This window comes from Ptychodera flava, chromosome 4 (assembly GCF_041260155.1).
Source record: "Ptychodera flava strain L36383 chromosome 4, AS_Pfla_20210202, whole genome shotgun sequence".
NCBI lineage: Eukaryota > Metazoa > Hemichordata > Enteropneusta > Ptychoderidae > Ptychodera > Ptychodera flava.
The window spans coordinates 16,521,769-16,544,484 of NC_091931.1; the positions used below are offsets into that span (position 1 = coordinate 16,521,769).

Consider the following 22,716-nt stretch of genomic DNA (forward strand, 5'->3'; position numbering starts at 1 on the left):
CATGTAGCCCACACGAACACGAAGTGTCTGTTACCGACTACCAAAAACTATGATAAATAGTAACGAATGAGCTACAAAATCACTATCAGTTTTAAGTTGCAGGTAGAATAAGTCTGTGCCTTTGTATAAAATACTATAAAAATAGTAGAAAGTGAGCAACCAGCTGAAAGTTAGTCGAGGAGACCTTAACCGCATATCATTTGCATCTCATTGTCGGCTACATGGACTGTGTGTCGACAGTTGCTTCATGGCTTTTGACAACGACCATGCCACTGTTTGGTCACAAGGCCTCTCTGCAGTGGACATCACCTGGAACTGATAACAATCCCTCCCAGGGTTAGCAGCTAACAGTGACCAACTACACACGTACACCATAGAAGTACACTGAATTCATAACAGTTCATTCAATTTCCTCATAAAGTAAATCATCAAGTCATTATGACCGAGGATACACCTTACTACTTAATCTTCAATCTTAAAATTTTTGCCTAAGTCCTGCTCTTTTTCCTTTTTTTCCTTTCTATTCATACATACACCCAGTTCAAACGTTTTTTTCATTCTCATACTGTGAATGCTTCTTGATTATGCTGGTGTTAATTTAATAGTTTCCTCCAAGAGACAAAGAACAAATTGTGACAAAGTTTTCAACATGATGTTATTGGAAATGTTTATTATATAAACACCGCTATGCTATTTACACTGTCTTTGTTGAAGCAGAGGGAACATTCCGGTACACATGACATAATCTTGACCAATTTATCATTTATGCTAATTTTAACAAATAGTCTTTTGACATAACTACGTTGAATGATTTTGCATGCTGTGAAAGTTGACCCTTAAACATAGAAAAGCAAGTTCCCTCTTATTGTAAAATGTTTTGATTAATTACAGCAAGATTATTTCACAGTATTTCAGTTCAAGGTCATGGAAAAACTTCACTCCAGAATCCGAAGTGGGAAGCCAAAAGATGTTTCCACTCTCTTACATGTAGTTCTCATGTAAACATTGCCAAGAAAATGAGATCAACATAATCAAGTTCTCAGAAAGATTTTCATTTTACTAATAACTATTTTGATGTGTAACTCCTGATTAAAGGGATGTAAATAAAAGACTGCATGGAGACACATAGCCCATGAGATAAATCATAGTATTCAGAAATTTCTGATAAAATTGCTTTCAGTCTTGTTACAAAGACAGGCATACACAACTGGCATTGCTACTGTGCTACTGGTGATTTTGAATATCAAAGGCACACAAATATTTATGCTTAATCTAAAACAGAGATGCCATGATATTAGGTCCACAGTTTTATTTTTCAGCAAATTGATGACACATGTGAAGCTAAGTACAGTCTCTTTCCAATCATATTTCCATTAAAAGCATTTTTCCCTTCTGCCCCAACCTGTTTACACCAAAGTCCCTGAAGAAACGGACCACCATCTGTCGGTAACATAAGGTGCGGACCAAACCATTGTGATGAAAGGGTAAGTTTTCTTTGTCTTTAACCCAGGAATGTGATAGATCATCCGATTTTGGCCAGTTGTGACAGTGATGTAAGCCTCTCCATAGTACCACCACCCCTTCAAATGTGAAAAACATTAGCCAACAGATGTTGCCAACAGATCTGTCCATATTTCAAATGACACACCCAATAACATATAGTACTGTGCACACTGAGGCAGGTGTTTTGAACACATCAATTTTGTCTACATACCTGTAACATGAAGACACTTGGAACAGTACCCTGAAATATGTTTTACACTGTATTACATGTTCACCAACAAAGCAAGATTGATAAAATTCCTGTGATTATCTCTTGACTCACTAACAGTCCATAATAACAGGCTAACTGTGATATAACAATTACTGTGGACAAGCCTGATCTTCTCGAAATCTTAGCATGCACCAATGTTCACCAATAGCTATGGACAGTGACCCAATATATTTGTATGGCACGCAGATCATCAGGTGAAGACACACTGAGTTACGGTATTTCAGTTACAAGCCAGTGTAGCCAAACACAGCAAAACTTTCAAGTTGCTCCTAATTTTCAGGGTATTTTTGTTTGTCTCTCTTCTGTATGAAAAAAATCCTGCGACTTGCCCCTCTGTCATGGAGGCACAACTCCTGGCAACCTGTTACTATAATATTAACTCTGTACACACATCTCGTCTTCACGTATTGCTTTTAGTCCAAAGCATACTGTGTGTACACCTGATAACGTACATGCTTTGACATCAACAAACAAATCACTATCCTATAACATGTGTGTATGTTTGACTTGGTAAAGTGTCAGTCAACCAAAAGCAATATTCTGAGGAGACGTACATCGCGACGTTCTACAGTTGAAAACTACTTAATACAAGGATGAAATTGAAATTTTACAGGCCATCATTGTAATAAAATTCCTTATGCTATCATAAATATAAGCATCAAAAAATGCCACATTACTGCATACATGTGTATGAATAAGATGATGCAGGTGTGAAAAAAAAACTGAAGTAACTGGTATTGTATTTTGTGAGGGAGCTCCAGACCTAGAGTGGTTGGGTTGGAGGTGCTTGAGCATCCTCACATGAGTGAATCTTTCACCCTAGCATTACAACTGAGTGATAAAACTAGAGTACACTAATAAAAGGACTGACATGCTGAGTTTAATACACGGCGTCAAGTGCTTGATCCCATTTTGAGGGCAATGTTTTCACTTTTTGCAATGCTCACAGTTTCCATGTTATGCATATACCTTTCTATGGTTAGGCATTCAGGTCTTCACAGTTTGCAGCTGCTGGGGTCATTCAGTCATTGGCCGTCACTCAGTGCCACCACACCGGGTAACTGCTTACCTAAAAAAAATTGAAAACAACAAAGCATGAGTTTGACATCTTAAAATGGATCTATGACACAGAAAAGGAAAAAGTGTGATATTGTCAAGCTCAATTATCAAGCAGTACTTAGGTATCCATCAGATTGCAACTCGTTAGACTTGCACAATTTCATTTATAATAAATGTGGCATAAAAACATTCCAAGGCCCTCATAGGTCACAAGAATGCACTGCATATATGAACACTTCATGTTACATCAGTATTTTGAGCCATCAAAACAGCCATAATGTACCATAAACATGATATTGAATTTGTACAGTAATTTCTCAGAGCCAGTACAAATCCCCCCATTGAATTCAAAAATCACAAATCACATTTCAAGACTTTTGAATACCACTGTTGACAGTTACCTTCCAGCAGCTCAAGACTAGCCCCACCACCAGTGCTGACATGGCTCACTTTATCCTCCGTCTTCCATTTTGCAGCACAGGCGGCTGTATCACCTCCACCTGTCGACAAAAAAATTATCATAAAACAGCCATTAGGATATGAACATACATTCTGCTATCAGATAGCTTACTTGTACATTTTGAGCTGCAAATTACATCCACATGATATGAACAATCTCTTCAAAAGTTTCTGCCTCCTAGTTTCACTTCCAAATTGTGGATGTCACTTCTGTAATGTTCTGCAAAGAGAGCACCATTTCTTATAACATTGTACGTGAATTAAGTTTTCATAAAGTTATATAAAATAAAATTTCTCTGTATTTATGTGTGATTTATGTGTGATTCACAAAACTTGAGGATGAACTTCCCGCAGGAGAAGTAGTTTCTATATGATGTATGTAAGTTTATGTATATATCATGCATACATTTTATATATCATATGCATACATTAATGCATACATGTATACATTGTAATACATACATATAAATGTGTGTGTTCATTCATTATCTTTGATCATATTTGATTAGCTTTTGTGTCTCACTAGATTATCTCTGACACACTAACAAGACAATATCATTTCTGTATTTGACTGTCTTACCAATTATGGTTGTGGCTCCTTTCTGTGTAGCAGCAACTACTGCATCCATCATTGCCTTGCTGCCGGCTGCAAACTTCTCAATCTCAAAAACTCCCGGTGGACTGAAAAACAGAAAACAACTCCAGACTCAGCATCTCCCATGTTGCACCATAGACAGTAGAGGGGGTCCTTCTACTGTCTATGGTTGCACGTATCAGAACTACGGTAGTAGGGTTGTTTGCAAATGACCTCGTTGTTCCTTTGGGGAAAGGTTACACATCTGTCCCCAGGGGTGGGGTAGGGGTAGGGGAGTCTTTGTTGTTCTCTCATGGAGGTAATATGCAATGCAATTTGTCTGCAAATTCACATTTCAATTTTGGAAATTACGCATGCAAGAATGATTACAACGGATAGGTCACTGCCGAAGTTACACAGAATACTAGAAGAGACACGAACAACGCAGACAAGAAGCTGCAACAACAGCCATGCATGCAACACTGACATAATTTGTCTGAATTTCTAGCAGCAGTGTCCAATGTAGCGCATGTGCAGCTATATTTAGTAATGAACCTGTGACCCAGAACCACCCTGTTGTGAAACATCCAAAAAGGGTTCTTTCACAATTTTTCAAACATAGCACTCAGGTAAGAATGAGCCTTGGGGACAGATATTTGGACTTTCAATTTCACCAATTTCACAAAGCACTTTTCTGGTCTACCACTAATTTGAGTTCACTTTGAAGCTCATGGAGTAAATAAAGTTTTTACTGTATTGAAAATCAAAAATTTCATTATTCCCTATAGAATTAACACAGGGAAGATGGCATTTTGAATTTCAAATATTGTAATATTTAGTAATTTGTATCTCTGGTTGACAAATTTTGCAAAGGGACCCCTCATTTTGCATTTCAAAAGTGAGAATGGTTTATAAATTTCCTGGAGGAAAGTTTCAGCAAAAGTTTAAGCCTTTCAATTTCAAGGTGCATTCTACTTTGAAAACAAACAATACTTCACATTACTGCATTAACAACCAAACCAAAACAAACGATATTATCACATCACTATAGGGATGATAAAATTTTAATGCTAACAGACTAGACAATTGGATGATGAACCTACCCGTTCCAAACAATGGTTTTGGCTCTGGCGACAGCCTCTGCGAAAGCTTCAGAACTCTTTGGGCCAACATCTAACCCCTGTAACAGGAAAGTATCAGTGATAAATACTTCCTAGTCAAGCTAAAAACGAAACTGGTCAAATTGTCCCTGTGGAATAACCCCCTTGTTTAAGAATGTCTTCTATAAGTTACATAGAAACATCCCCCTACTGTACTGTTAAATTCTAACAGGTTAAACCCGGAGTTCGAATGGACCACAATACAAGCATAACTCTGTGCACAAAACGCACACAGAGCTATGTGCATTTCTGTACACGTTTGTACACATGAGTTTGTTTGCTGGCATCACGTGATATCTTGGGTGTACTGAGACTGCAGAACACCATGTGTCTATTCTATTTTGGAGTAGAACCCTTGGACTGAGAGTGAATCCAGTATTCTGGAGTGTTTTGATCTCAAGTCTACATGTACGTGTAAATGCCAATGTCTTTCCTCTTCCTGTACTGATTTCCAAGGGAACACAAACCCTGGACTCAGGAGTCATATTCCATAAATTATTCAACAACTGACATATCACAAATTAACATTTCTAATCCAATGGTGTTGGGTAATTTAATGCCTTCCAATAGAGAAACAGGAGTCTTCTTGTTCACAATATAAAGCCAGGCTTTAGCCGATCAGATAGCAGAATTGAGACAAGGAATTTATACACACAATAAAATTTCACTCTCACAGTGACATACCAGTGAGCCGGCAGGAATTCCTGATTCTACAGTGGCTTGTCCTACATTGGCATCCTCGCCAAATTTATCCCCTGTGACAAAGTCTACGGGCAGGTGAACTTTGACCCCATTCTTTTCAGCTTTTTCCATCAGATTCTTCACGATCTTGGCACCGTCTTCATCATAAAGAGAGTTTCCGATCTGTTAGAGGAAGGGAAAGAAGACAATAAGAAGATTAACAGGACAGGTGAGTAAATAATTAATGAGAGGCAGTTCACACATGTTTGCCAGTTCATCCAATAGATGGAGAGAGGAATTGCCATTAAATCTTGCAGATTTTCTTAACACTGGATCCCGCTTCAGTTGAGAAATTTAAATGGCCCAAGTCTTTTTTAAATAGCACTGTTCCTGATTTCAAGTTTGTTTACTGAATATAGCTGCACACACGTGTCATCGGACACTACTGCCTGAAATTCAGACAAATTTTATTGTTGCATGCTGGACTTTTGTTGCAGCTTGTACTCTGAGCCATAAATTAGTGTGACTTTGGCAGCCATTGTAACACCTGTTCAGCAGGTTTAGTTTTCGTTGTTCTTGCGGAAAATTTTGACAAATATTTATTTTTGCATATTAACGAAAGAAAAAATAACGTTATTTGCGAACAGCACTATTGAATGTTCAGTATGAAGTCTATCTCTACTGGAAAGCAAAAACACAAATGTTAGACCAGAGATATCAGGGTGAAAACTGTTTCTGGGATTTCCTTTATATGCCTTTGTGTTGTTGTTATGCAATGTTAAAGGTGTTAGACTAAGGTGCTTTCCAAGGAATTGTAATTGTCGCGCCATATAATTTGAATGAAAACTAGTAGAGAAATCTACTACACAGATTTGAAGGGTATTGCTAAGGTTTGTCAATGCATAAATTTCAAACGGAAATCGTGCAGTGTGTTCGCTAAAGGGAGGAAAAAACCGATTTTGGAAGGTTCAGCAAAACGCTTGTCACGTGACTATTATGCAAATAATGACTATGTACTGTCCACAGTCGGATTTCCCAATATCAGGTCTTTCAGAAAATATGTACTTCTTTAGGGTTTAGGACTTCTATGACTAAGAAAAAAATTAAAATCTGAAAGTGTCTGTAAGGTATGTAGCTATCTTAAATTATTTCAGTAGTGTTAATTTCTTATTAATTTGAAGATCTCAAATTGTAATTACTTTTTTCTGGTCAAATTATTAGGGTTTTTACAGTACATCTACAGGTAACACACATGGATATAACATGTATACTTATGAAATCATAAACCCCACATAGCTTAACCTGTTCACCCCCAATTCCCTGTGAACAGGTCTACAAACACCATTGATAACAATGGGTTTGGGCTAAACCATGTTGGTGAAAAAGGAAGGGGTCGTTGGAACTCTGCTCAGTGGTTGCCAGGGAACCTACGGCTGACGTAAACACTGTGTCTAGGACATGTTGGCGATTGATGAAAGTTACAACATTTTTGTTAACAATGAATATCGTAAAATTTAAATGTTGCAGCTATGTTGAATTGATGCATCTAGATATCATGCATGAAATATAATGTTTGTAAACAAGAAAGTCGCAAACACACAGTTCCGATGACACTCTCCCTTTCAGACAAACTGGGAACACATGGATATAGGCCACCAATTCACACATAATGCCAAAGACATCTTACCTCCATTCCATTGAGAACCTTCAAGAAAGTGAAAGCCATACCACCTCCAATGATCATTTCATTGACCTTGTCCAACATGTTTTCAATCAGCTGAATCTTGTCCTTGACTTTGGCTCTGTAACAATCAGAAATTTCAAGGTTATGATCCATCAACGTAGCCATAAAGAAATAACTGAAAGCGATCAATTTTCCCTCTCTCTTTAATATGGGTCAATCTTTTATGTGTTTGCAAACCTAAACAAATATTAAACATCTATTACCTGGTCATGAGGGCTATAGCACACGTTTATTACCCCGAGGGCTGTGTGTTACCAGAAACACATCGCTATTCCCCGAGGCTGTAGGCCGATGGGTATAGCGATGTGTTTCTGGTAACACACGGCCACGAGGGCTAATAAACGTGTGATATAGCCCGAATAAAGACCAGGTTATAGGTGTTTTATAACACACCACATGCCCATGTTGTATTATGTTATAGTTTTTAATGGGTTTTGATATTTTGCACCGCAACAATCAATTGTGACAAGTTTACTTGGCTATATTTCTACAGCAGTTACAGTTGTACGTGGTACCAATTTTTTTTAAAAATATCCTAAGCATACCAGCAACATTCTTGGTTGCACTTGAATCTTTTTCTTTGGTAAGCTGTTCAAGTTCCTATACGCTGTTGCAATGTTGGAAAATCTGTTTTAGAGAAAGGCTCGTTGTTCATCCCATACGCACATCACATTCTAGTCACCCGCCATTGTTGCAAAGCTGCAGATGACACTACGGTCACGTGACCGGGCACTTTTCCAAATTTGGTCAAAACTATTTCCCTAGGGAAATAGCTTTTCAAAAACTACCCTCTGATGTCACTTTTGTCAATTCAGTGGGGACAAGACGTATCTATTTTCTCGTCACGTGACGTATTCTGGCGAATCGCGACACGAAATGAGCATGTGGCATGTTATAAAATGTACTAAACATACTTTTCTACGCTTGATTTTGCAAGCTATTTTGGGTGAACACTGCAGGGAATGCTGGGTAATTTTTGGATTATCTTATTGCCATTGCATGCTCCTACAGCCCTGTTTAACCATTATTCTATTACTTGACTTGTAATCGCCTACTTTGAAGATGAAATTACCAATGGACATACACCTGCTTGCAAAGCTGTCAAAATTATTAGACACTCCCAGAGTAAATCCATGTCTGTCCAGGTAAGGGTAGTGTGCCCTCTATCACAAATCATCTTGTTCTAGTCTTAAGTCTTTTAAAATCAAATGTAAGTCACATTGTTTCGGCAAAATCTAGTTCTGAAGTCATTTTTTGGCTTTTTGGGATTTCACAGTTTGTTACATGTTGTCTTTGTATATAAATGTTTTTTTTTCTGTTCTTTTTATTTACATTTTAACATACATATTATACATATGATTTTGGTGTGTCTCAACACTGTGTGAGAAGTGTTTGGCTCAACAGTCTATCGAGTTTTAATGAAGTCTAATAGTGATAATAATACTAGTAATAAACAGTTACATGTTCATTTGATAATTGTGAAGTAAAACCCCCTTCCCCTCCAAGAAAAAAAGACAACTGGACTGGACTCCCAGTATGTGCAGTAAAGTGGTAAACAGTTTTATTTTCCATAATGTGAGGATTTAGTGCTGACTGACATATATTCTTACCCCTCTTCTACTTCAAGATGATGCAGAGTACTTTAACCTGTTCACCCCAAACTCCCTGTAAACAGGTCCACAATCACCATTGAAAACAATGGGTTTGGGTCAAACCATGGTGGTGAAAGGGTTAAAGACAGTAGAAGATTTTGCATGTAAGAATTTGAAGTCCTTACCCTCCAAGAATGGCTAGAAATGGCCGGTCAGGACTCTCCAGTGCCTTGGCAAAGTATCTCAATTCCTTGTTCAGAAGAAACCCACACGCTCTCTTTGGTTTGTCCACCCCGACCATTGAACTGAAAGAAACCATGCAGTGACAAACTAAACATCACGTCACTTCAGGGACATCAGTGGTATTCAGAATGGAACACCAATAATACTACGTGTACACACAAGTTTTAGGAAGAGGGGCAAGTTCCCTAAATGTCTCCACCACTGCAGAGGTTACGATTCTCTTACACAGAGAACATGGAGCTGAAATTTGAAAACTTTGGACATGGTATGAGGACATTTGACATAATTGGTTTTAACTGAAATGGCACCTGCCAAATTGCTTTTAGCAAGACCAAACAGGATGATGTGTTTTTGTGACAACGTTGTTTTGAGATGAGATGGTTTCGGAGGAAATGGTACAGGTATGAAAAACCCATGCCCTGTCTGCATTCAATCCTTACAGGGCAGTTAAGTTTTGGATTCAACATTAATAAAATAAATCACATTGTCACATTTTAGTACATTAAAATTTCAAAAGTTGATCACTTACACAGAACATCCGGTAAAGTCATAATACTACATTACTGAGACTTGATTATATTAAGTTATCTATGTTGTATCACCAGTAAAAGTGACAAATAGAGAGGCAACACTGAACAATAGTCAACAAGTTCTAATGGGTCCAGTTGCTTCACAAAGCTTTGGGGAGGGCCCTTATCAAAAACTGAACTGAGGTCAAGTTGCATCACAAAGTTTTGGGGAGGGCCCTTATCAAAATCTGAACTGAGGTCAAGTTGCATCACAAAATTTTGGGAGGGCCCTTACCAAAATCTGAACTGAGGTCAAGTTGCTTCACAAAGTTTTGGGAGGGCCCTTACCAAAAACTGAACTGAGGTCAAGTTGCATCACAAAGTTTTGGGGAGGGCCCTTATCAAAATCTGAACTGAGGTCAAGTTGCATCACAAAGTTTTGGGGAGGGCCCTTATCAAAATCTGAACTGAGGTCAAGTTGCATCACAAAGTTTTGGGGAGGGCCCTTACCAAAAACTGAACTGAGGTCAAGTTGCATCACAAAGTTTTGGGGAGGGCCCTTACCAAAACTGAACTGAGGTCAAGTTGCATCACAAGTTTTGGAGAGGGCCTTTACAAAAAACTGAACTGAGGTCAAGTTGCATCACAAAGTTTTGGGGAGGGCCCTTATCAAAATCTGAACTGAGGTCAAGTTGCATCACAAAGTTTTGGGGAGGGCCCTTATCAAAATCTGAACTGAGGTCAAGTTGCATCACAAAGTTTTGGGGAGGGCTCTTATCAAAATCTGAACTGAGGTCAAGTTGCATCACAAAGTTTTGGGGAGGGCCCTTATCAAAATCTGAACTGAGGTCAAGTTGCATCACAAAGTTTTGGAGAGGGCCTTTATCAAAATCTGAACTGAGGTCAAGTTGCATCACAAAGTTTTGGGGAGGGCCCTTACTAAAATCTGAACTGAGGTCAAGTTGCATCACAAAGTTTTGGGGAGGGCCCTTATCAAAATATGAACTGAGGTCAAGTTGCTTCACAAAGTTTTGGGGAGGGCCCTTATCAAAATCTGAACTGAGGTCAAGTTGCATCACAAAGTTTTGGGGAGGGCCCTTATCAAAATCTGAACTGAGGTCAAGTTGCATCACAAAGTTTTGGGGAGGGCCCTTACCAAAAACTGAACTGATTTCAAAATGAATATATGGTCCAGTATTCATTAGGTACCCTGTCTTACCTGTGAGCTCTGTGTGCAGTGCCAAATGCGTCATTGACATAGATATCACCAAGCTTTGAGAGTGACTCTCTGAATGCAGCTACAGCTTCAGCACTTGCCTTGATCTGTAAAATATATAAAATAAATTTAAAATCCAGTCACAGAACCACATAACTTGGAAGAGGGGTGGCTTGATAAATATATATGTTTACATGACCATGGCGGGATCCCGAATTTCATGCTTAAAAAATCTTGCAAATCTTTGAATTTCTTCACTGTGAAAGAACATCAAGCAGACACAACTACAGTTGCCATCCCTTTATTGTCTTGTCTTTAGCATTCACATATGCTAGTCATTTGTTTTCTGGTATTTTTTTTAAATCCTTTGAATTTGGCTAACAGAGATAAAAACCTTCTCACTTTAAAAAGAAATTTAATTAGCCAAACCCTATGACTGTAACCCTCTTGTTGAAATTATTTTCGTCAGTTATTACATATGCATATCATGAATTGTGCCAAGTTTGAACAAAAATGGCACATATGTGGACAAGATATAGTTGCCCCTACATAGTACATTGCTGATTTGGCAGATGCATGGGCAGATCTCCTTGCCCAACCCAACTGTTAGTCATATTTTGTGATTTGATGAGTGGGCAGCGCAAAACTGCCATCAGCAAAATCTTTTAGTATCACTAACTTTTATAAAAAATAACATACAACTCAAAAACAGTGTGCATTTGAAATCAAACTATCAACATTTTGTTTAGATGCAAGTGCCAAGTCACTCTACTTTATTTGGTGTCATAATAAAATATGCGTCTTCTCTTTAAATGAAGCAATGCTCAACAATTGTACGTACCTTTTGGCCACTTTCATCTGTCCCTTTTCCTTCTTCCTCAATGTGGAAGCGGAGATTTTCAAGCAGGATAACTGTTCCGGCAGCAGGATTGGCACATGCTGCCTCCACCTCAGCCCCAACACAGTCTGGCAAGAAAGTGATCTCCCTGGCACAAATAACACAAAAAGCAAACAAACAAAATAGGTAAAATCAGAGTATTGTTCAACCGCTAACACAGAATCTTACAGGACATGGTTACACATGAATCCAGAGGAACTGCCTCATAGCTATTTGCAGGAGCATAGTCCCGTATGTATTCTTTTCTCTTCAATGTTATTGTTAGAGATGAGTCAGGCTTCAATACTGAGTCAAGTCCATACAACGCTAAGAGACAAGTTAGATTTTAGTGCTGTGTTAAACTTGATGGGCTCCAATGTTACCTCCAATCTTATTGTTTTCGTTGAAAGCACAAAACTTCCAGTTAAAAAAAATGATTACAATAAACAAGTCCAACTTCAAAGTTTCTAGGGCACTAAATTAACTTTAAAACAGATCTCATTTCAAGTATGCATACATATATTTCAAATCACAAATATGGACTAAGATGGCGTGATTTAAGATGAAATAACATGCATACATTGATGGAAACTACAGGTACTGGCGCGCTAGAGTTAGACTAAACACCAAAAAATAACACAGCAAGAAGCTTTGGGATTATCACATTTCTTTTAGAGTTTGAAACTTACCAGGCTGAAAGATCTGTCATGCGAGGGCGCTCTCTACAGGGGGAGTGTAGAGAGCATTCTCAAGCCACAGATCTTTCAATCTAGAAACTTACTTGTTGAGAAGTTTCTTGAGTTCCTCAGCGACAGGAGCCAGAGAGAATTTATCTTGTTTCCTGCCATCAGGTCTACCAAGGTGACTCATCAGCACGACAGACTTGGCGCCTTTTTCCAGGCAATGTTTGATAGTCGGCAGAGCTGCAACAATTCTGGATATGGATAGAATGTTTATCAAAAGTGTTGAATAAGATTGCATTCGGTGGTTCAACTGACCAGCATCAAGGCAAATCTCATGAACCTGTAATATACCTTGGTTGTCTTGCATTCATTTTTATAGCACACCTCATCCATAAGCTCTGTCATGATTTGTCATTGTATAGTCACAGGTCTATAATGTGTTATTTTGAAGCAAATACATGAAAACAGCCAGTTACTGATCAACAATAATGGAACTGTTACTTGAATGGGTAACAGTTAAGACATCTGTTTCCTAGACAAGTTTGAAAGTGTCGTTTGCATATTTGCATATATGTAAATGAAGATGGCAGTGTTATCTGCAGCTGGGACAGTGACAGCAGATGAATTTCTAGATTATTCAGTAAGGAAAGTGGACAATATTTCATAACACACTTCTGCAAGTTGCGCCTTTGGAAACCGACTGCGTAATGAAGGTCTAACAGTCAGTCCCTTGATAGTGAACCAAGCATATGCCATTACCCTCATGGAAGTCAATATGTGTATAATAATTACATTTGCATGACTACTCACTCATCTTGGCAAAAACAACAGTTATCAGGGACTTCAGATATCTAGGTTTGCTCAACCCTGCTTATAAACAATTATCCATGATAAACAAACAAGATAGAAGGTAATCCTAGATGGTCAAAAGTTGCAGAAGTGTTTCTCTCAATCTTCCAACTTGACCCAGTTAGAGGCATGCAAATTTCACTGACCATGCATATTTTGGTGTGGAAGAACACACCCTCCACCCACTGTGGTGGAAGCAAGTAAATAAAGAATTTTGTTAAAAAGTACACAGTTAGTCTTACCTCTGATCACTGGCAACCTTTCCATCCTTGATAGGTACATTAAAATCAACCCTTTTGGGAGAGAAAAATCAATAATTTAACTTTCAAAATTTCATTTCCTGGTCAGAATAATTTGTTACAATATTGCGTTTGACGTTTGTGCTCGTATTAAGGTAGGAAGTGAACATTTTGATGAATAAAGAATTACTGTAAATCAGGGAAATCATACAAACAAATTATAAACATGGCATAAAATGAAACAAATCATTGTTGATGACACAGTCCCCACTTGTTAATGAGTATTTTGATTACAAGTCATTGGAGAGGATAGAGTCCTGTTCATTAATTGGGTCTGTGATTAAGAATGAGTTCCATGGTGGTGAAAATGTAAAACCAATGTGGGCCGTCACCCTAATTACAAAAGGTCATTGAATAGGTCAATTAGTAATTAATTGACAGGATGTTGCAAAACATTTTTGCATTCTATTATAACACTGACAGATTATCACTTGTACCACATTTCATAAACGATACCGCTAGGTGTCAATGAATTGTATTACAGCACTGTGAGATCAACATCTGTACAAGTTTCATAAAATTTGATGAAACATTTCTTGACATATTAGCCTTATTACAAAAATTCATTATATATGCAAATCAGCAGTTAATTGACATGATACTACTACATATCTATGCACACCATTACACTACCGAAACATCAACATCTGTGCCACATTTCATCAAATTTGATGCAGCATTTCTACATATATCACAGTAATTATAGTGGTCACGTGACCTGACACGAAGGCATAGCCAGAGCACTTGGTGTCCTGAAATCTTGTTATTTTTTTCGCATGAACGATTCGGGTTTTGCCTGTCAATGTTTCCGCAATATATATAAGACCTATCTGAATCATGGGAATTGGAATTGTGGCTTGGAGAGTTGCCATTGGCGTGTTTTTTCACCCTAAAAGTTGGCGAGCCGTTTCAACTGAACGGTACACGCCGCATACCGAGTGGTCCGAGGCAAACGAATTCCTGTACAGGTGTGTATGTTGCTGCATTGTCATTACTTATGTAATGCTGGCTACAAATGGCCTAATTTTCTCCGTGGACATTTTACATGCATGGATGGAAGAAAATGGTAAATTTGACATGAACATTGCTCAAGATTCTTTGGGCACCATTTTCAAAATTGCGCGTTGGAGGCGTGTGATTTCATCGGAGACGACAACATGCTCAACCGACAACCAACGTGCACAAATATTGTGGGCATGTTTGAAGTGACGGCGAACCCTCATGTTTCCCGTCTGCTTCAAGTGAGCGGAGATATTGAGTTAAATCCAGGCCCAAGAAGGCAGACAACTCTCACAAGTTCGGGAAATATTAGACGGCCGATAGTTGGCAGCGAACCGTCAAGCCCTACCCACGTTGCACAGGACGTAGACGTGGAAGGCAGCCATATGCTAAATATACTGGTTGACATTCAAAACGAAATGAAGAACTTACGACGCGACCTCAAAGCTGAGTTAAAAGATGTACGAAAAAGTGGCGAATATCAACGATTCTGTGGCTTCCTTGCGGGAAAATCATCGAGACTTGCTTGAAGAAAATAAACAACTACGACAGAGAATAGAGAGACTTGAGGCTGGATGTGACAGGCTACGGGGACAAGGCGGTAGGAACAATTTGATATTTGAAGGCATTTCAGAAAAAACGAATGGAAACGAATCTTGGGAGGAATGCGAGGATAAAGTCAGGAAATGCTAAAAGACGAGTTGAAGATTGAAGATGCTCACAATGAATCTGTAATTGGCATCGAAAGAGCACACCGCCTACCTAATTCTCAAGCCGGTAACTACCCTCGCAGAATAATTGTGAAATTTCTGTCCTATAAAACGCGGTCTTTGGTCTTACAAAAGGTAGAACAATGTTGAAGGACTCAAACTTTAAAATAAAAGAGGACTTCTCCCCGTTGGTTCGCGAGAAGCGGAGAAAACTGATCCCTTTCCTGCGGGAAGCCATAGCAGCTGGTAAACGAGCAACTTTAGTTTACGATAAATTGCTGATAGACGGCGAAAGGTTCAAATTCAATGAAGAGACGCATAACATAGTCAAGTTATAGGGATCAGGCCAGGTCCGTACAGCCAACGTACATAAGATGAACTTAAATCATCACGAAAACCTACACTTTCGATTGTCTCTTGGAACTCAAATGGACTGAAAAATTTGTAAACAATTCTGAAATCAAAACTTTTCTGTCAAATTTTGATATCATTGGCATTTGCGAGACTTTTGCTAAATCACTTACTGAATTTGATAATTTCCTGTTAGGGTATACTGTATACTCGACATGTCGTACGCGACGTTCAAATGTTGGAAAATTTTCGGGGGGAGTCAGTGTCTTTGTGAAATCAAGTCTGGTGCGTTATATGAAAAGAATTCGTAGCTGTGATGATTCAATTTTTCTTATTTTGTGTAAAGAAGCTTTCAATCTAATTCGTGATATTGTTATTGGTGTCGTTTATGTTCCACCAGAGGGATCCTCTGTGTACAATTCAGGTGAACCAAATGGTATCACGCGGTTAGAAAGCTGTTTAGACGATATCGCTGTTAGTCATAATAATTACGACTTAATTTTAGCGGGCGATTTTAACGCTCGCACTGGGGGTTTAGACGATTTTACCCGCTATGATTCAAACACAAATCGTCTCTCTTTGTTTGAAGATGATACCGAGTTCTTTGATCGGGAAAGAAAGTCAAAGGACGAAGTTGTTAATAATTTTGGTAGAGCTTTAATTGACTGCTGTTGTAAATTTGATTTTCACATTTTGAATGGTCGTTTTCTAGGAGATAGCAAGGGTGAATTTACATGTACTGCAAATCAGGGCGCCAGCATTGTAGATTATATTTTAGTCTCCACTGTTCTTTTTGAAAATATTGATGATTTTGTAGTTGACAATGTTGATGTCTCAGATCACTTCCCTGTCTATTGTAAATTTTCCTTTCCAACAAACACCAATTTGGACACTGATATTACTAGGCATATTAATGTATTTCCATGGTATAGATACAAATGGAAAACTGAGTTGTTAGAGTCAGTTCGGGCAAAGCTGCAAAGTGATAGTGCTGTTGACCTTTTAAGTAAGTGTAAGAATGAACTTGAAACTGGAAATGTAAATGGTGGTTTGCTAATTTTCAATAATGTAATAGCCACTGCTTGCAGTGAAATGAAATCACGTCCAGGTGTTGGAAACTCCAGTACAAAACGTAATTCAGTTAAACCATGGTGGGATTCTGAATGTGACGACCTAAGGAAAAGAAAATTTGATCTGTTAAAGAAATTTCGTTTGTCTGACAACTTTGATGACTTGGCAAGTTACAAAGTAGTTCGTAACCAATTTAAACGTCTTTGTGTCTTTGAAGCTAAAATCATACCAAAATAATCAAAGACAAATGTTGATTGAGTTAAGAAATGATTCCATGAACTTCTGGTCTCTCGTCAAAAAATTACGGGGTTCTACTTCTGCAGGGAGTCAGTCCAGTATCCTGCCTTCAATGTGGTTTGATTATTTTAATAACTTACTACATAGTGATTGTAATATTCAGAAAGACCTTGTATTTTATGACGGTATCAAACGAGATATAGAATCACATGATCTTGAATGCGCGTTCTGCCAGGAAAATGTTCCACGGGATGTAAATACCACAATTTCTGTAAGGGAAGTTTTGCAATCAATCAGAAGTTTCCCAAATAACAAAGCGCCTGGTCCAGATGGCTTCGATGCAGAAATTTTTAAAAATTCTGTTGACATCATTGCTCCACATCTTTGTCATTTATTTAATGCTATTTTGAGTTCTGGTGTATACCCTGAAGAGTGGTGTAAGGGAATAATTTGCCCTCTACACAAGAAAGGCTCAACTATGGATGTTAACAATTACAGAGGGATCTCTTTGTTGTCTGCTTGTAGTAAATTTTTTACCAAAATTTTGAATTCTCGTCTTGTAAAATGGGCAACCGAGAATGGTATCATTACAGAGGCACAAGCTGGTTTTCGTAAAAGTTACAGCACTATTGACCAAATATTTTGTTTACAATCCTTAGTCCAGAAATACCTGTCAGTAAAAGGCGGACGCTTGTATGTAATTTTTATTGATTTCTCTAAAGCGTTCGACAGGGTCAACCACGATATGTTATGGCATAGATTAATTACATACGGTATTCATGGCAATATTTTACGAGTTTTACGCTCTATGTACTCTCAGAGTAAATCATGTATTCGTTGCAAAGAAGGTCTTACAGATTTTTTTAATTGTAACATTGGCACGCGACAAGGCTGTATGCTCAGCCCTTTTTTATTTACACTGTTTATAAATGAGCTTTCTAACTATATGGATAATGATCCGTCAGGTGGTATCTATGTAAATGAGGAATTCCCGTCAGTTGGAATTTTGCTATATGCTGATGATGTAGCTGACGCAGCTGATTTGCCAATCAAATTACAGCGCAAGTTGAATCAACTTGAAAGGTTCTGTAGCAATTGGGCTATGGAGGTAAATCTTTCTAAATCAAAAATCATTGTATTTCGTAACGGAGGTTATTTAAGAAATTATGAGAATGGTTTTTCGCGGGGAAGAAAGTGGACACTGTCACATATTACAATTATCTTGGTATTCTGATTTCATCCAGACTGTCCTGGTCACCAGCAAAACGAAACTTAGCCACACGGGGCTTAAAAAGTCTTTTTTCAATTCAAACTGTTATCCGAAAGCTTGGGGAATTCCTGTTGTAGATGCTTTTAAATTGTTTGATTCAGTTATTGTACCTGCTATTTGTTATGGCAGTGATATCTGGGGGCAGGGGTTTTCTTTATTCTGAAAGTATAGAGCAAGTTCAGTAAAATTTTGTAGATATTTAACAGGTGTCAGTAGCCGTGCCAATAATGAAGCGGTACTTGGTGAGTGTGGAAGATTGCCTTTATGTTGTATTTATTTTAAACGTTGTATTGCATATTGGTTAAAATTACTTTGCATGACAACAGTAGATACTCAAAGGCATGTTATAACATGCTAAAGAGCTTAGACGATGCAGGCCGAGAAACTTGGGCAACTCAGATCAGACATTTACTTTTTAGATATGGTTTTGGTATCGCCTGGATTGAGCAACAAATTGGCAATCCAGAATACTTTTTAAATATATTCACACTTAGAATTAAAGATTGTTACCGACAGAATGGCATCAACAAATCACAGAGTCATCTAGATTAACATTGTATTGTGAATTTAAATCGCTACTAGAACCGGAAAGATATTAAATATTTTAAGCCAGAAGTACAAATTTGTGTTATCAAATTTTCGCTGTTCTTGCCATAAACTTAATGTCGAGATCGGGCGTCATTTATAGCTTCCATATCAGGAAAGAATGTGTGTTTATTGTAAAAATGCAAAAGATATAAGAGTTATTGAGACAGAGTTTCATTTTGTATTTATTTGTCCATTGTATGCAGACATTAGAGATGAATATATACCAATGTCACTGAGAATAAATCCATCACAGGACAAGCTGATTAGAATTTTATCTTCCCCAAATCCACAAGTTATTTGTCAATTTTCTAAGTATTTGTGGAATGCCTTTAAACGTCGTGATGAAATAGTTTCAGATTTGACAATTTAGCAGATATCTGTTATGACTCATTGAATATACTGAATTGTTGTTGTATCTTTATTTGTCTACTGGATTATAACCATTCTTCCTTTTCCTCTCTCTGTCTGATTTTGTATATTTATACATTTTTTTTTGTGTTCGGCTAGAAATTCACTGACCATCGATCATATTTAATGTATTTTGTAAATATTCTGTACGATGGGCCGAGGCCCTGTATTGAAATAAACTGAACTGAACTGAACTGAACAGTAATTATAAAATTTCATCAATATGCAAATTAGCAATTAATTGACATGATACTGCTTCATGTCTTCACACAGTATTACAGTACTGAGAGATCAACATCTGTACAGTGTTTTCATCAAATTTGATGCAGTATTTCTGGATAGCCTACTAATTAGGAAAGTTCATTTAATATGCAAATTAGCAATTGATTTGCATGACACTGCTAAGTGTCTTTGTACACTATTATGAGACTGTGTGCTAAAGATCTGTACCAAGTTTCATCAAATTTGCTGCAGTATTTCTAGACATATCACCCTAATTACAAAAATTCATCAAATATGCAAATTAGCAATTAATTAATGCAATACTGACATATCTAATGTGTGCAATCAGAGCTCTGTGTGATGAACATCTTTACAAAGTTTCATCAAATTTAGTGCAGTTGCTCTAGAAATAGACCTCTTTTTCAAAAAGTCATTGTCAATGATATAGTCCCTGCATTTTTATTAAATGGCCGTCACATGACCATATTTGATCAGATCACAAAACAAATCTACATGCACATGTATGACAAAAGGAGTAATCCTTTTACCAAGTTTAAAAGTAATCGCTCCAGGCATCTTTGAGATATCAGCATCAATGGACGGACAAACAGATGGACACACACATGCACGCACGTATGGACATGACCAAACCTATAAGTCCCCCGGAAGATATCTGTGGGGACTAATAAATCAGTGTTGTCACACAAGCAAAGTTCCTAGGCTCTTTAATCGATGTAATAACAGCTATTGATGGACAACTTCTGAGGATGTTTTCTTGTTTGCAAAGATGTTCTTATATTATTTTTTTCTTGTAACTAGTGTCAATCTGATACTAGTTACAAGAAATGGTAATATTAATAACATCTTTTGCAAACAAGAAAAAGTCCTCAGAAGTTGTCTATCAGTAATAAATAACATGCAATGACTCAGATTGCTGAAATATGTCACTGCATTGCTGAAATATATACAGAAACTTACTGTATAGGGTTTTATATTTTTTGGACAACTGGATGTGTTAAAAAATTGATCCTCCAAAAATTTTAGCACAAGATTTTACCAGTTTCTATGGATTTCCCTGCATTTAAAAAAAAATATTCTAGAACAAATGGCCACAACTTTTCATTGGCTAGTTTCAGTTTTTTGAGGGGCAAAATCTTAAAAAAATTGTATGGATCTGAAAAAAAAACCCATTTATGTTGTGTGTTTATAAATGTGACAAAATTTACTTTGGCACTCAGAGGGTTAACTTTCATGGTAGGTGAAGAAGCTGTCCTTTGACACTCTTTCAGTTTCAGTGAAAATTTCTTGTTAATTCTTCCACAGAAACACTGTCAATACAAGTATCCTGAGTGTATGAAAGTTGGAGAAGAACACATTCTTGCTATGGATATATTTTAATAATACTGACTACTTGGGAACGCCATTTATGAAAAGTGCAGCTGACCTTTCACCGGAAACAGCAAAATCAATGCTAAAACTAAAGCAGTGAGAGTGAAATGCTGTTTGTCAATGCTATGAGCACTGGATGGTGCACCATATCCCAGACATTTTGATTTTTTTAGTCTCATCTTAATGGCCAGGTGAGAACAATCTTAAAAAGAGGTCAGACATTAAACACAGTAAGAAATAACGCCATTCACTAGACAGGCTCTTTGAGTTTATGCATAGTTGCGACTAAAGACACGCAGCTATGGTTACAAGCAGCTGTTACTTGAGACGATGTGTGCAATAGTTGTAAATCTTAAGCTGCTGGCTGCATGGTTGTTAATGATCAAACACCCTACAACCCTAAAACCCTCGAGAATTTTTTCTCAAGTGTCTGTGGCACAACCAGAGATACCATTTTATTGTGGCAGCATTTAACCCTTGACTCTGTGATGACCCTTCAATATATTCATGTATTTCCATACAACTATGCTAGCCAACTATGCTTATTGTATCACTGACTAGCAATTCTTTGGAGTTATTTGGGAAGTTGTGCTACTCCCTTTTTGATGCCTTTCAGTAAGCATGTGATGTGATAGCGCCTGATTCCATAAGTTACATACAGTTTGTATTGTCTATGCAACATATTGACAGTACTATCCTCCCAAATTTCAGAAAGCTCAGCCTCAGAGCTATCAGAAATCAGAGGCTCTACAAAAACTCTTTCACATCATCTTTGGGCGAAAACCATTACATGTAATTATGTTAACTTGTACCAATATTTCTTATCACAGGCTCTTGACTCAATGCAGGCGAACCGCTAGCCGTCACTGATACAGCGGTTCGCCTGCATTGAGTCAAGAGCCTGTGTTTCTTATGGTCTGGACAAAGGGGTATTTTCTTAATAAGACCTTTAGTTCACCACCTGTGTTACATTGCGCTTGAACAGATTACATATGGACCTACCCATCATAAACGGAAGCAGGGCCAAATGACAACCTATTCAAATTTCTGGCACACAAAATGAAATTAAAACGAAAAGACTGCCTCCTATTAGTTACTTCCCATCCAAATTTTTATCTGTAGGTGAGGAATATGTGATATTTTGCCCTTCACAATGTCAATAAGTAATTAAACAATTATTACAAACCTACCCCTAATAAAGGCTATAAAATGTCCAAATTTAATATAAAATCTTTCTAACCTGGCCTCAACTTCCCATACCATGGTCAAACTGCCTTCCCAATTCCAATGAATTGTTTTAATGTGTGAAGATCTAAACAAAGTCTGGTTTACAGTAACTAACAAATTAGTAAGCTGAAGCACATTTTTTCTGTTTGTCTGTGGCTAAGGCGAGCGACGCGAGTAGTCAGACATTAAATTGGACCCTGAAATCCTTGTGTCGTGAATCGAATATCGAATACAAGAATGCATGTAGATGCAGATAGTGATACGTTACCTCATGATAACACGTTTGTCTTTGAAGTCGACTGCTTCGATACTCAGTTTATTCAGAGCCATAATGGATTTCTTGGTAATTGAGATGGCAAGAATAAATGACGTCGGGGAAAGATTGCTCGAAATGTCTCCAACTGCACTCCAGGCTCAGGGACCGAAGGTTCGTGCTGTCGGCTGCAACAGCTATGGTGAAGGTCATGAAAAGGGTCAGCTGCGCAGACGACATGCGCTGCACATGATGACCCCGGAAAAGGTCAA

The 22,716-nt window shown here is 37.8% G+C and overlaps 1 protein-coding gene across 2 annotated transcripts; it reads right to left on the minus strand.

The window, feature by feature from the left end:
* Positions 1 to 641: 641 nt before the first annotated feature.
* On the minus strand, positions 642 to 22,685 carry LOC139131015 (phosphoglycerate kinase-like). 2 transcript variants are annotated; one of them, XR_011552034.1, is made up of 13 exons: positions 22,460 to 22,660; positions 13,663 to 13,713; positions 12,670 to 12,822; positions 11,853 to 11,997; positions 11,015 to 11,118; positions 9,229 to 9,348; positions 7,395 to 7,509; positions 5,711 to 5,890; positions 4,970 to 5,046; positions 3,873 to 3,973; positions 3,235 to 3,333; positions 2,744 to 2,843; positions 642 to 1,580 (listed from the first exon to the last, which is right to left on the minus strand). XR_011552034.1 is itself a non-coding variant. In XM_070696915.1 (12 exons), the coding sequence occupies exons 1-12, from the start codon at positions 22,519 to 22,521 to the stop codon at positions 2,800 to 2,802; spliced, it is 1,251 nt and encodes a 416-aa protein (XP_070553016.1). In that variant the 5' UTR covers positions 22,522 to 22,685; the 3' UTR covers positions 642 to 2,799. The 2 variants fall into 2 exon arrangements, 1 of the variants encoding a protein (XP_070553016.1); XM_070696915.1 differs by having other exon boundaries at positions 642 to 2,843; positions 22,460 to 22,685.
* Positions 22,686 to 22,716: the final 31 nt, after the last annotated feature.